The sequence below is a fragment of the Pelophylax lessonae genome, assembly GCF_965119305.1.
Source record: "Pelophylax lessonae genome assembly, chromosome: 6".
In the NCBI taxonomy this organism is placed as follows: Eukaryota; Metazoa; Chordata; class Amphibia; order Anura; family Ranidae; genus Pelophylax; species Pelophylax lessonae.
The window spans coordinates 254,279,335-254,294,726 of NC_138773.1; the positions used below are offsets into that span (position 1 = coordinate 254,279,335).

General features: G+C 40.8%; 1 protein-coding gene across 1 annotated transcript in view; it reads right to left on the minus strand.

Annotated features, from left to right (window-relative positions):
- MYO3B (myosin IIIB) overlaps positions 1 to 15,392 on the minus strand; it is a 597,729-nt gene that overhangs the window by 172,887 nt on the left and 409,450 nt on the right. The window contains exons 25-26 of the mRNA XM_082260313.1: positions 6,331 to 6,408; positions 4,599 to 4,804 (exon numbers count right to left, since the gene is read on the minus strand). Of these exons, the coding sequence (XP_082116439.1) occupies positions 4,599 to 4,804; positions 6,331 to 6,408 (284 nt within the window). The remainder of the gene's footprint in view (positions 1 to 4,598; positions 4,805 to 6,330; positions 6,409 to 15,392) is intronic.

Below are 15,392 nucleotides of genomic sequence, written 5' to 3' on the forward strand. Positions count from 1 at the left end.
CATTACCCAGGCAGTTTTTTCAGTATCAGGTAGTCATTTTATGTCTGGTGCTCAACTGGCCCTGACAATGATGTCATCTGAAACATGAATATCATCAGGTGTAGTGAACAAGCTTCAACGAACCGAAGATGTGCAACCTGTAATGCTCATTGCAGAAATATACCTGTTACTGTTCCAGTGTGTCTACGGCCTTTCTCAACATTTTCAACAAAGAGGAGCCATTGAAATAGCCTTCTGGTCTCAGGGAACCGTTGCTAAAATGTACTTTATCTACAACTTGTGATACAATAGTTTGAAGGTCAGTGGGAAAAACGTTCCTTACACTTGTGAACATTGGGAACAATTACTCCCTTACAGATAGCTAAAAAGATCAATGGTTTTAGTGGTAACTTATCTGAGAGGCAGAAATTGCTCATCAGTCAAGGAACCTCTAGCAACCTCTGGAGGAACCCTAGGGTTCCATGGAACCCTGGTTGAAAATCCATGGTCCCTAATATGTCTGTGAAGGTTCTCCCTGGTCCTATGCAGCCTCCAGGCTCTTCCCCTCCCAGTTTATTTATACCTCCGACCTAGCTATCCCTGCATCTTGGGGATCATCTTCCCCTACCACTGTCTCCCTTCTTTATCTTTTCTCTCCTTCCTTTTTTTTTATTTTCCTCTCCTTACTTCAATCTTTCTCATTCTCTCTACTTTCTTCCCTCTTGGGTTTTCTATGAAGTTTTTATTTTAGTACTATTGATGGTGGCTGCCTGATTTATATGTCACCTCAGACTGTACATAGAATGTCTTCCTCATAGAGGATTAGCTGGAGTTGTCAAACTTTTTCTGAGTATGTTAATGCACATATCTCTCTGTTTTGGAAATTTACATTTTTTGTTTTTCCTTTTCTGTTTTTGGTTTAATAAAAACTACATGATATTGTTACTGCTGTGTGATACTCTTTGTGTTGAAACAATAAACATTTTTTGAATGTAAAAGGGCCATCTATGTCAAACTGGAAAAACCTTTCCAAAATCTAGTTGGAGACCTCTGGCACCATCTGTTACTCACATATAAATGTCATTTTAACATCTCTGCCCTGGTGATCTGACAGCAATTAACATCTTCAGGCATCTAAAGGCCCGTACACACGTACCGATCGTCAGCGAACGATCGGCCGTCTTTTGTCCCCGGGCTGTCGGTGTCTGTTGAAAAGTGCAAAGACAGCACAAGAATTTTGTCCGCCGACTACAGCCGACTGCAGAAGTGATGTCATGTAATGGTTAACTTTCCCTGTGTTTTTTCTTTTCTGAGCATGCCCAGTCTTGCAAATCTGCGGTCTGTCGTCCAAATTCTGTACTGACTGGCGAACAATCGGCCGCTCTGGTGTCGGCATACAAAAATTTTAATGCTTGCAAGACAGACTCTTGTCGGCAGAATGTGCGCTGACGGCTGTCGGAGGCACCATACTAACAAGCGTACAATCGGCAGATCTTTCGTCTGCCGACGTTTGTATGCCGACGATCGGTACGTGTGTACGGGCCTTAACTCGATTGATAAACACATGTCCCGTATTTAGCACCATGGGATTGGATTACGTAAACTGGTGGGTGGTTTTAAAAACCTTCTATCATGTTTTTGGCCAAACAACATCTACCTTGTCACATTCCTTGGAGATTGTATTAAAGTGACCTGTGTCTCTATAAATGCTGGGGTAAGTTTCTGACACTCATCAATGCTGAGGAATCGGCTTGGATAAGCAGTAAAATAACCGTACAAAAAAGTGATAACCCACCCCAACCTATAACTAGCCTTTGCAGTAAAATGCACATGGAAAGGCAACACACATCATAAACAAACAAAGATTTTCCAGCACACTTACCAGCTAGCCTGGAAAAGCAACCAAATTGACTCAGTCTAACAATATACAATAAAAACAGAATGTTTATTTTGCACACACTTGCAAATATATGCGTAAGACGCAGTGCCTACGTCAAGGCTCCTCTGTATACCTTGGCCCTAACTCTATCATTTTCAGAGTTACCCATGCTGGAGCACGTATAGCAGTGGATAGATTAAGGGTAGGTTTGCCTGGAGGGAGCCTACGCCTCTTTAAGGGCACAGGGACACATAGGACACCCAGCAAATGTACAGAGGCAGCTGATGGCATCCAGTGCGTCCCCACATCCAAATCAAACAACTGTTCAAAGTAGTGGCAGCAATCCCAACCTATAACAAGCCTTTGCAGTAGGGTGCACATGGAAGGGCAACACAAATCACAAACAAACAAAGATTTCCCAGCACATTTACCAGCTAACCTGCAAACCAACCAAATTGACCCTGTCTAACAATAGGATTGGTTGTTCTGTAGGCTAGCTGGTAAGTTTGCTAGGAAGTCTTTGTTTGTTTGTGATGTAAGCAGCAAAATAACTTCAGCATTAACAAACAAGTCTAGTTGAATGTGACTAACTAATACTAGCTTTACTGTTCCAACACTCTTGCAGGCCCTAGGCCACTAATGCTAAAAAGTGAATATAAGAGATGCACTTTTTATCCAAGTATTTTCTGGCTACTTCAACTAATCTGTATCCACCCCTAGATCTACTTGTATTGGGATTAATCATGAGTGCTCAACCTGTGTCCCTCCAGCTGTTGCAGAACTACAAGTCCCAGCATGCATTGCGGGGCTGACAGTTACAAGCATGACTCCCAAAGCCAGAGGCATTATGGGACTTTTAGTTCTGCATCAGCAAGAGGGCCACAGTTTGAGCACCTATACTCTATATTGATTTAGTAAAATCAGTGTTTAACAAAACATGGAAAATCTGGTAGATTTAAACATAGATATAAATCTATACTGAGTACAGCCTTCAATCGTTTACCATACTGTATCCAACTCAGTGAATTTAGATGAATATATCTATACATCCACTGATTTCAGTACAATAAATAAATTGATTGATTTGTCTGCTTGGGATCAGTGAAACAGAGGGTTTTTAATTTCCCTGAAATTTTTGCAAAAAACAGTGAGTTGGTGAAATGCCACTATTTTGACAAAATTCATTGGTTTTTGGTCGTTTGTGACTGCTAATTTTTACAGAAGCCCCTTTCAACATCCCGATGATCTGTTCTCATGCCAAAAAATGGTCCCTCATTAGCCTCAGTATTTTAAATTTTTCATAAAAAGAAAGTGTTAGAAAAAAAAAACACAATAGTATGGAAATTAGGCCTGCGGAATATAATCGCCGAATCGATGCATCGCGATGCGACCCTTCGCGATTCTGCATCGATTCCGGGTGACTGCAAAATCAATTAGCTTGACGTCACTTCCGGGGGGGGCGGCGCTGGCGCTTGATAAGAGTGGCGGCGGTGGCGGCGGTGGCTGGGCTTGCAAACACGGAGCTCCTCGTGGGAGAGGAGAGGAGGAGAGCGGAGCCTGCAGAGCAACCCGACCCACGGACTGCCGTCCCCCCCCAATGGACTGGCCGAGGAGGCCCTGCTTTCCGCCTGTACCGTGCACTGCACAAGTCCGAGCTCCAAATGCCCGACATGAGGCTCATCACCCAGGACCTGTCCGTGTCCGAGCCCTACTCCATACACGTACCGGCTAGGCTACCGCTACTTCACCCACAACTGGCTGCAGCTCTGCTTCCTGGCACTACAGGGCCCAGCATTACTCCTTACCAGGGCCTGCTATAATACAACTAGGGGCACTACAGAGCCCAGCATTCCTCCTTACCAGGGCCTGTTATACTACAACTAGGGGGACTACTACAGACTCTGTAGTCCCCCCTAGTTGTAGTATAACAGGCCCTGGTAAGGAGGAATGCTGGGCTCTGTAGTCCCCCTAGTTGTAGTACAGTAGGCCCTGGTAAGGAGGAATGCTGGGCTCTGTCGTCCCCCTAGTTGTAGTACAGTAGGCCCTGGTAAGGAGGAATGCTGGGCTCTGTAGTCCCCCTAGTTGTAGTATAGCAGGCTCTGGTAAGGAGGAATGCTGGGCTCTGTAGTGCCCCTAGTTGTAGTATAGCAGGCCCTGGTAAGGAGGAATGCTGGGCTCTGTAGTCCCCCCTAGTTGTAGTACAGTAGGCCCTGGTAAGGAGGAATGCTGGGCTCTGTAGCTCTGTACAGAGCCCAGCATTCCTCCTTACCAGAGCCTGTTATACTACAACTAGGGGGACTACAGAGCCCAGCATTACTCCTTACCAGAGCCTGCTATACTACAACTAGGGGCACTACAGAGCCCAGCATTCCTCCTTACCAGAGCCTGCTATACTACAACTAGGGGGACTACAGAGCCCAGCATTCCTCCTTACCAGGGCCTACGGTACTACAACTAGCATCAGGTAACTCTTCTAACCTGAAGATCGTGAGGTAAGTGAAGATGGGCAGCCCTAATGGAAATAATGATAAAAAAACCAAACAAACAATAAAAAGCCTAGGAAGACACCTGTGGTCTGATGCACATACATACAACTCATAATGACAGTACAACACAGGATCTCGCAAATCCAAACTTGAAACAAACGTTAATATCAAGTAGAGGTTCTGCAGCATATTATATACAATAGTTCTACATCTCAATGTGCTGCAGATTCTTGCCTTATGTATTATATTTGTACCTTTTTAGAAACTCTTCAAATAAAATACGGTGAGAATATCCTTGTCTCCGGATGTTAACAGTTTCCAGAATGCCCGTATAACGCAGCTGCATGAGCACCCGATCCCTTGAAAACTTCATTGCTTCTCGGTCATCATTCGGTTTAATGCAGCGCACAAAGTGAGGCAGTCCAACCACCATTTTTGACAAAAGATCCATTAAGGAGTACTAAGCAAAAACATAGCCCAAAACATTAGAATACAAAATCAAAAATAATAAGGCTATATAGAATACAAAAGCAAAAACAAAAAGGTTATATAGAAGTTTAACGTATGAGTGAACCCATCAACCTCAGCGCCTTTGCTGTTAAAGTATATATATATAAACCCCCAGTCACTAAAATCTTATGTAGACTTCAGCATGTTAATAAAAACTTCAAAGGTAATTATAAAGATTCTTAAACCTGCATCTTTCATTAAAATATTACTTGGTGATCCTACCATAAAGGTCCTTATGCAGACACTTCCTGTTATCGGATGACAACACTCAGTCACTGTCTTCCAAATGTTTTCAGTTGTCACTCTTTCAATTCCCCATTCTAGATTAGAAGTGAACTATGGAGATTACAAGTGACCAAGCATCCACACATTGCATAGGAATGTTCCACTGGTGTCATCACCAGGAAACCCACCCTAAGAAATGAAGTGCAGCCATCATTTGAGCGCATGATTGTGATAAGAAAATGGCTGCAATAAGGCTGCAGGAAATCAGCCATGCTGATATGCAAAGATGGGAAAAAAAGGCGAGAACAGTATTGTATTTAAAAAAACATGGCAATTGTTTATTACACACAGTGATTCATATCTACTTTAATTTTGTAACTTTATAAGTACAAATCTGTGCACATACCATTTATACGGCACAACAGAACAATGGCAGAGTGTAAATATATTTATTGACATTTTAATGTCTGTGACATGATGCTACTTTTGCGCAATCCTGCATTAGTCTAATACATAAAACCAATATCCTTCTCAAATAAATTAGTGTCACATAATATAAATGTTATTTCAAAAGCTCTAGGGAGTTTAATTAACTAAATTAAAGCAATGCAATTTTTCTTCAATGTGAAATTGCATGTTTAGGCTAAAATTGATTTACTTATGCCTGTGTGACATCTTTACAATTGGTTTAACTAGTGCAAGGCTCAGATTATCTATTACAAATAGGACTGAAAACATTTACTACTAAATGCACATGTTAAAACTAAAAATGGTAGACCAATACAGCTTTTCTTATTTTTTTAGGAATCTATTGTATTTTTAACATGAATGTTATTGTAACATATACTTGAAAACATCTGACATAATTTTTACATTTATATTTACATATATAACATAATATATTTACATTTATATTGCTTTTGAGCTGATTCATAAAACTTGAGGAAAAGAAGTAAAAAATTAGCACCAAAAAAAAAACTAAAACTTTTTTAATTTTGAGCTAAAATGTATGTCTAGGCAAAAAAAATATATATATAAATTTGTTTTTTGTTTCAACATTTTGATTGAAAGTTTTCACAAAAGTAGGAAACATAACGATGTAGAAGATTGGACAGCACAAAATTAACTCATTATTCAGTGCTCATACATTTTCCAAAGGAAAGGGTTTGCATTGTAAATCAATGAAAAGAACCTCGTAAAAATTTGTTTTAAGCATTTGATATTAGCCATGCTAAGGGGGCGTAACCTTACCCTAAAATACGAAGCCACTGTTTGCCTTTTCATATTTGTTGTCTCCTCTGGATGTCTCATCATTTCCATAGTGTCCACCTAAAAGCAAACATATATATTTAAATGAAGTGCTCAAATAAAATATTTAAGTTTGGTTAACCTGAATAAACAATTATAACACATATATAATATGTCTATCTACCTCTAGTCTATTGATTACAAAGCTTCCTGGTTTAAAATCTTTACAAAAGCACAATAGATACCTATTATAAAAATAGGACTTTAATAAATGTTTAACACCTACTACAGGAGCTTTAACAGTCTTACACAGGATGTAAAAATGTATTTCTAATTAGGCTACAGCAGGCCATACATAAGTATCTGTAATCTTCTGTACTGCCATACAGCTTGGACCTGCCACCATCATCTCCTTAATAAGCAACTGATTGATAAATGTAGATTATGTGTGGTGAAATATCACTCATGATATAATCTTAAATTAGTTACTCTTTGAAAGTTTAAGTATTATTTTATTAGTCTCCAAATCTTCAGGTTTAATGACCTTCCAACAACTGGAACTAGTGGGTTTAGGAGACTGGAGCTGTGTCACCTTCTTGAGCTTGAAAGAAAGTAAAGACAACGTTATACCAAGTTCCAAAGGTAAGCTAAGCACACACCATTTAATTAAAGGGGATTTACACCATTTTTAGTGGAATTGTAAGTTTAAAAAAACCTTTAAATTGGATCTCTTCTAATCTCTGCAAAGAAATTATGAATCCAATCATTCCCCACTCTTTGCATACTTGGGATAGTGTGAAATTAGATGGTCAAGCTCCTAAGTGTCTGCAATATGTGGAGTGTTGAGAAAAGCACCTCGGTGGAACCATAAATCAGGACTACTGGAGGCAGATCTGTTATACCACTTCCTATTGCTCCATGAACGCCTCTGCTAAAAAATCCAACTTTAAACTACTCAGTCTTTGGTATATGGTCTCTTATCAAGTGACAAAGTTTACTCCTTCAATGTCAGGGCTGTGTTTTAGAGGATGCCAAATTTTGGTACTCTCTATCATATATGGTCAGCATTAGGAGGTTTTGGGGCGGGTATACCAGATACTTTATACTCATCTGGGCAGGGGCATCCATGAAAAAATTACAGAGGGGTCTTATAAAACTTAAGCCCGGGCATTGTAGGAATACCCAGTTCCGCCTTATTACATTTCCGTTCAGGGCCAAACATGTGTGGCACAGGTTTAAAAGAAAATGGTACTGTATCTCTTGAATGAAAAGATGTCAGTGATTATTTTATTTTTTTAAATTCAATATTTATGGCTCGTTCCAAGAACATATCACAGTATATACAGTGAATGCAGTACAGATATACACAATAAAGAAAACATCATTATCATGTCTCATTAGGTCAGCAAGTAAATTGCAGAGAGACCTTTTCCCCTCTGAGCACTACAATCAGCATAACATAACCTGTCTTCTTGGGAAGCCAGAAAGTGAACTTAGCTTTTCATGGACCAATGAACATCTTAATATGAGTCTTTGGACAACAGTAAATTTGTTGGAGATAGAGTGGAGATGGAGGTGGGGTAAGGAGATGGTTGGGATGTAACAGTCCCCAGTCATGAGGGTGTGACTATAGGAAAGGGGAAAGAAGTTCCATTCAGACTAAGGTGTGTCTGTTTTTGGAGATAATCTCCAAGATAACTTAACAGAATAGACTTATATTCACCAGAGTATTGGAGCTGATGCCATTAAAACTAGGTTTTATGAAATGTCTCTTCCCGGTTTTACAGAAAAGAGGTGGGGTCTTTAGTTCTCCAGATTTGTTAACAACTGTGATCCCTTGGCCATAGCTTGCAGAGTTAGTATTTTTCTATTTGGTCAGTATAGAGGATTTTGCAGTGTTTAATAACTGGATTAATAGGGAGCACCTAAAACACTTTCTTGAGAGTAGGCTTAGATGTAAGAGGTATGCTGCAGGGTCAGTATAGTGATTTGATACTGTATTTCCTTCCAATAGGGTTGTTTTAATGGGCAGGAACAGAAAATACGGAGTAAGGAGCCCTTGTCCTGGTTAGGGATGATCGAACGGTTCGGGTCGACCATCGGTTTGACCCGAACACTGACTGTTCGAGGTTCGGCCGAATTTAGAACTTTTTGCTGAAAGAGTTCGGAATTCGGCAACCAGAACCGACCAAAATGCAATGGGCCAGGAAATGGGCTTTAAAAGCCTGTGATTGGGCCAGAACCATTAGCAAAAGCCAATTGAGGGGGAAGGAGAATGCTAGGAATGTGATTGGAGTGACTAGGGGGTCCATAGTCCAATCATTAGTGAATACGCCCCCCAGTATATAAGATAGCCCCTGCCAAATTCCTAGCATTGTTATACAGGGACATGGAAGAGAGTGGAAGCAGTTCTGTTAATTTTACTTTAAAAGTGTAATTTAGCATTTATTAGTGTGAGGAAAGGGGTATATAGTGTAGTAAGGGTGCTCTTTTACACTTTAGTTAGATGCAAAAATGTAGTTTCTGTAGGGAAAGTGTGAAGTGTCAGGGTGACCATAATGTAGTGTAGGGTGAACTGACACTGACTGCTATGGCAGGGTGACCAAACCCTTCCATATCAGGGTGACCGCTATAGAGAAAAGATAGTTTCTCTGAAGTCACTTTCGCTGCAGTAATATGGCTTCGCCCCTGTCAGCTTGCTTTTTGGCTGCAGGCGTCTATAGGGATTTTTTGAGCACATGTTTGGAGTCAGGTATGACATCTGAACATGTGTATAGGGGGTATATATACACACCCCTGTATGTATATATACACCTGCACATATATAGGTGTGAAAGGAGCAGAAAACACTACTTGCGCTAATGAAATAATTAACACCAATATATTTCTGCTACTATCACACCTATATATGTCTAGGTGTATATATACATATAAGTATGTGTGTATATATACCCGTATACAAAAGTTCAGATGTTTTGCCTGCCTCCAAAGAACCCAAAAAAATGCCCAAAAAAAAAACCGCCCAGGTGTGTTGTTGCAGGCATTTTTTTGGGGTTTTTGGAGGCAGGCAAAACATCTGAACTTGTGTATACGGGTATATATACACACATACTTATATGTATATATACACCTAGACATATATAGGTGTGATAGTAGCAGAAATATATGCTTGCGCTAATAAAATCATTTACACTAATATGGCTCCGCTCCTATAACACCTATATATGTCTAAGTGTAAAATACATATAAGTATGTGTGTATATATACCACTATACACAAGTTCAGATGTTTTGCCTGCCTCCAAAAACCCCAAAAAAATGCCTGCAACAACACACCTGGGCGTTTTTTTTTTGGCGCTAGCGTTTTTTTGGGCATTTTTTTGGGTTCTTTGGAGGCAGGCAAAACATCTGAACTTGTGTATAGTGGTATATATACACACATACTTATATGTATTTTACACTTAGACATATATAGGTGTGATAGGAGCGGAGCCATATTAGTGTAAATGATTTCATTAGTGCAAGCATATATTTCTGCTACTATCACACCTATATATGTCTAGGTGTATATATACATATAAGTATGTGTGTATATATACCCGTATACACAGGTTCAGATGTTTTGCCTGCCTCAAAAGACCCCAAAAAGTGCCCACAAAAACGCTTGCTACTAAACCGGCAAGGTGTGAAAAGAGAGAAGCCACTAACCTGTTCTATAAGTGACCTAATACAAACAATCTTTTTTTTATGGTTCTTGACATGCTACAGAGCTGAAACTTCACAGGTACACTTTTCAGACCCCCCAGATACCAAATCCAAAGAATTTTTTATTTTTTTTTATTTTTTCAATAATTGGCTCTCTATCAAAAATTACAATTTTTAAGAACTTTTTTTGTGTGATTAATAGTCCCTGGGGTATGACCCAGAACCCTAGGCACTTTTTAGGGGCATTTATTGGGTTTTAGGGCTTCAAAATTGTGTTTTTTGATTACCGAAGTTCGGGTCCCATTGATTTCAATGGGGTTCTGAAATCTGGGCCGAACTTTCGGGAAGTTTGGATGTTCTGGCCGAACCGAACTTTTGAAAAGTTCGATCATCCCTAGTCCTGGTGACATCTCGAAAACTGTCTGTTAAGCACTTTAGGGACTCTATAACATCTGGCCAACAATGTATACCCAGATTCCTGGAGTCTGCTGGAAATAGAGGACCTGAAGGTAAAATACAGAATTAACCTTTTTTTGTTCTGACAAAGTTTGGCAAATTAAGCAAAAAAAAAAAAAGGGGGGTAGAAGTCTTCCAGTGGGGTCACTAGTAGAGAATGTGTGTTTTAGCAGATTGGGATCTTAGCATTGGCATTTGAATGCAGTAAGTGGGGTAAGATGCAACATGTTGATCTTCAGTATGGACAGAAGTGTGTGTTTTGCATGGTCTGTCAAACTAATAAGGGAGGGTCCATCATAGCTTGTATTTCAGACAAAGATTTGAGGCCCTCTCAAGAGAAGTGTTTCGGACTAAAACGATTATTGTGTATGAGGGATTGGAATCTGTTAACCTGTAAGCCAGGTAGAAAGTCAGGAATGCCAATTAGTGGAATCATCAGGAAGACAGTGAAGTCTGTCATGGATAGACAATTTGTCTTGGATATTGCCCTCAATGTGGGACCTATTAGGGGATGGTATATTACTTTGTTGGGGGCTTTAGAGTAAACCCATGGTAGGGAAGTGAGTGGTATGCTGGATATGTCCTGTTCTATGTCCACCAAATTAATATTTCTTGCTACACATACAGATTGGTGATACAGGGTGGGATACAGGAAACCTATTCCTTCTCTGTTCTTGGATAAAAGTAGTAGCTTACTGGCTATTTGGCTATCTCTGGATTCTTGTATGCTCAAGGAAGTTCAATGAACTCGCTTTAGTGACATGTTTGCAATTCTGAATGATAAGATGTGCAAATTTAATTGGGTCTGGACCCCCTGGATTAACAATTACTTACTTAAATGGTTTGTCACAACCCTCTAACTGTTAGCTTCTCTGGACAGCTTGGGCTGTTAAAATAAGTTATACAATATCAGACTTACTGGCAGGCTCACCAGGTGAAAATAAAGAAAAATGTACACCATAGCAGCCACCACATCTAAGAATTGTTTTTGGGTTTAATACTGCTTTAAATTGATTGTAAACCTCTGACATGAAATATGAACAAAGCATATCCCTCTATAGTGTGCACTTGTATCAATTTATTTACACTTGCTTCAAAACATGGCTTCGGACAAGCTTTTTTAAAGCTCTCTGAACGCCAGTCAAAGCACCCGTTACTAAATAAAATGGTTAGCTTACAATCCTGTTTACACCTTGCATTTGTTTTACTTTGCTTCAAAAATTATACCCCATGTCGCTTTAGTGGTGTTTCAAAGCGTCTTCAAAGCCTCCATAGAAGTCTATGACAAATTTTTTTGAAGCACCTGCAGCTTTTGAGAGGCCTTAATTCAGCTTTAGCTACACTTTGTTATGGAGGTATTGCAGGTATGAGATATCATACACACAGGGCATCTGCCAAGCTTCATTAAAGCTTTACAAAAGCATAATCAAAGCGCCATCGAAGCATCATCAAAGCACCAATGAAGCCTTACGAAGCATCACAAACATATCAAAAAAGTATGTTGAAGTTGTAGGCACTTTAATGTGTGTTGAAGTTGAAGAAAGTGTAAATGAGCCCCATTTCTGTCTGATGAATCTTTCCTCTGTTATCTGCATGAGTCACTTCTGACAAGTTTTCCTGACATCAACAGAAAAAAGGTGACAAGAGAGGGAGCTTGAGCACACAGCCTGTGACTGACAGCCTCAGCTCTACTTCTGTGTTCTGTAAAAAGTGGGGTATATCCCTTCCCTCCAATCAGCTTTCAGCTCTCCTCACTGAGCTCTGCAGAGTGTAACCTCAGCGCCCTTCTCCCTGCTTTCTGAAAGCTCAGACAACCTGTAACAATTTTAGGCTTTGATCAGCTGTAGATAAGCGAAGATGCAGATAAACAGCTATAACTTACAGCAATGTAGGAGGATTTGTTTCATCTCTAAGTATCAGCAAAGGCCAGTCATTGGTACAGGTAGTGGTTTACAAACCAAACTTTTTTTTTCTTCTTTTTTATAAATCTAGTTTTTATTAATTATGTGCATAAAGAGAACATACAGACAGCAAGTGTACTTACCCATGCATGGAAGGACACTTGTGCAGAGTTGTATAAAGTACTCGAAACCCATACTTGAGTAAAAGTACAAGTGGTCGATCAAAAAGTGACTTGAGTAGAAGTGGAAGTGCTCGATCAAAAAGTGACTTGAGTAGAAGTACTAAAGTATTCAACATTTTTTGTACTTAAGTATTGCAAGTAGTTTTTTAAAAAAAATTTGCTACTCAAGTACTGAAAGTAAAAGTACCAGTAGTTTTAAAAAACAAATTGCTACTCAAGTACTGAAAGTAAAAGTACAAGTACTTTGTTATGTAGTTATTAAAGAAAGAAGTCAAAAGTTTGAACATCTTATTGTTTTTCATTATTTCAAATGCAGCTTTTATTTATACATATAGTAGCTTTTATTTTCGTATGCGCTGATAATACACGTTTTGAGCTTCATGAAACCTGCCATCTACTGTTCTGGCAGTGGTAATTTTTATAATAGTAACGAGTAACTATGCAGCACAAAAAAAAAAAATATTGGAGTAGAAGTATTGAAATCATCGAAAAAATGTAGTGAAGTAAAAGTGGAAGTAGGAGAAAAAAATTCTACTCCAGGAAAGTACAGATACCGCCTTTCAGTACTTAAGTACAGTAGTGAAGTAGTTCTACTTAGTTACTATACATCTCTGCACTTGTGTTAAGAACAAAATAAGGGTAGAACATTTCAAAAACCAATGCTGGCTCACATAGCAGTCCATATCATAGTACAGGATTTGTTTCCTTGGACAAGGTGGTAAAAGAAAAAGGTGGAAAAGGGTGAAGTCACATCACAATTTTTTCTTTCTACCCGTTTCTATATCTATCTTGATATAAGGGAAGATTAGAGCTGGCTAACTACTTCAAAAAGGTCGTAATCAATTTTCTTTTTTAGTAGAGTAAGAGGCCCGATAGTGTTCTCAAAGCAACCATGGGGGCCATGGCTTCCACTAGGCCTAGTAGGCATAGCTTTGGATACAAGGTAAGATGAGATAAGACCACTTTGGTCTACCACTTTACTACCTGTCAGGGTAGTAAAGATGAGGCGCTGATAAAGTAAGGAGGCGGGTTTCGGTAGGTAGCCAGTGTGAAACAAAATTTTCAAGAGAGAACAATTCAAGTTTTGATGGGGGAAATTGGCAGCAGAAGGTGTGGCAGAGCTGCAAATACCCAAATTGGTATTAATCCAATCAATCAAAAGACTGCGGTGTTCCTGCGGTCATGATGTTCCCTAGGGTTTTTATTTTGTATTTGGCCCAGTTGTGGGGTCTGGAAGCATATAGAACTGAGCTGGGGTCAGATTATTCCACAGTGGGGTGAAGGGGGAGATGGTGGAAAAGGGCTGTGAACCCCAATTGTCCAACCAATCAAGCTTTAATGGTGGTCTTCATGGGGGGGGTCAATGGAAAGGGGCCTGGGCACCTTGAAAGAGGAGGTGCTGTAATGCCACTAAGAAGTTTGAGATGGCCACCTTTAGCATGACGGTGGGGTTGCTCAGGTTTGGCACCAACCACAAGCAGGCAGTTACAAGTTGTGTGGCAATTTAAAAATCACTTTAACCACTTCAATACAGGGCACTTTCACCCCCTTCCTGCCCAGGCCAATTTTCCCCTTTTAGCGCTGTTGCATTTTGAATGACAATTGCGCGGTCATGCAACACTGTACCTACACCAAATTTATGCCATTTTCCCCCCACAAATAGAGCTTTCTTTTGGTGGTATTTGATCACCTCTGGGTTTTTTCCTTTTTGCTAAACAAATAAAAAAACACTGAAAAGTTTGAAAAAAAAAAAAAAGTTTTTTTGTTTATGTTATACAATTTTGTAAATAAATAAGTTTTTTCCTGCACTGATGAGCACTGATGAGACTGCACTGACCGGCACTGATGAGGAGGCACTGATGGGGTGGCACTGATGGGGTGGCACTGATGGGGTGACACTGATAGGCGGCACTGATAGGCGGCACTGATAGGCAGCACTGATATGTGGCACTGATAGGTAGCACTGATATGCAGCATTGGTGGCACTGATAGGCGGCACTGCTGGGCACTGATGGGCACTGATAGGTGGCACTGATGGGCACTGATAGGTGGCACTGATGGCCACTAATGGGCACTGATAGGTGGCACTGGTGGGCACTGATAGGCGGCACTGATCGGCACTGACGGGCAGCACTGATGGGCACTAATTGGCACTGATAGGCGGCACTGGTGGGAAATAATGGGCACTGGTGGGCGACGCTGATAGATGGCAATGATAGGCACTGGTGGGCAGCACTGATAGGGAGGGCACTGGCGGGCAGCACTGATGGGGAGGGCAATGGGGGACTCCCTGAGCCCTGATTGCCATCCCTGGTGGCCATAGTGGGCATCCCTGGGGTCATGGTGGGCATCCCTGGGGTCATGGGTGGGCATCCCTGGTGGTTCTAGTGGCACCCCCCCCCCCGAGGGTCTGCACTGGTAATCAGTGATCTGATTACCAGTGCCGACCCCCCCCCCTGTCAGGGGAGCCGCCGAGCGGTGCTCCTTTACTCGTGCCTGTCAGGCACGAACTAAGGAAAGCCGATCAACGCTCTTCCTGTTTACTATGTGACCAGCCATGATTGGACACGGCTGGTCACATGGTAAAGAGCCTACGTCAAGATCGGAGATACAGGGAGTCAGGCTGACACCTCGCATCACCGATCGCCGCTCTGCGCGCCCCCGGGGGGCGCCATCATATGACGTCCGGTCAGGATAATACAACCACAATCCCGCCGTCAATTTGCTATAGGGCGGGATGTGGTTAACACTGACAGGGTTGCTTACAATGGTCAGCTTTTTTATTTCTGTAAAACCTTTTTCCCAAAAGAAAGCAAAACTGT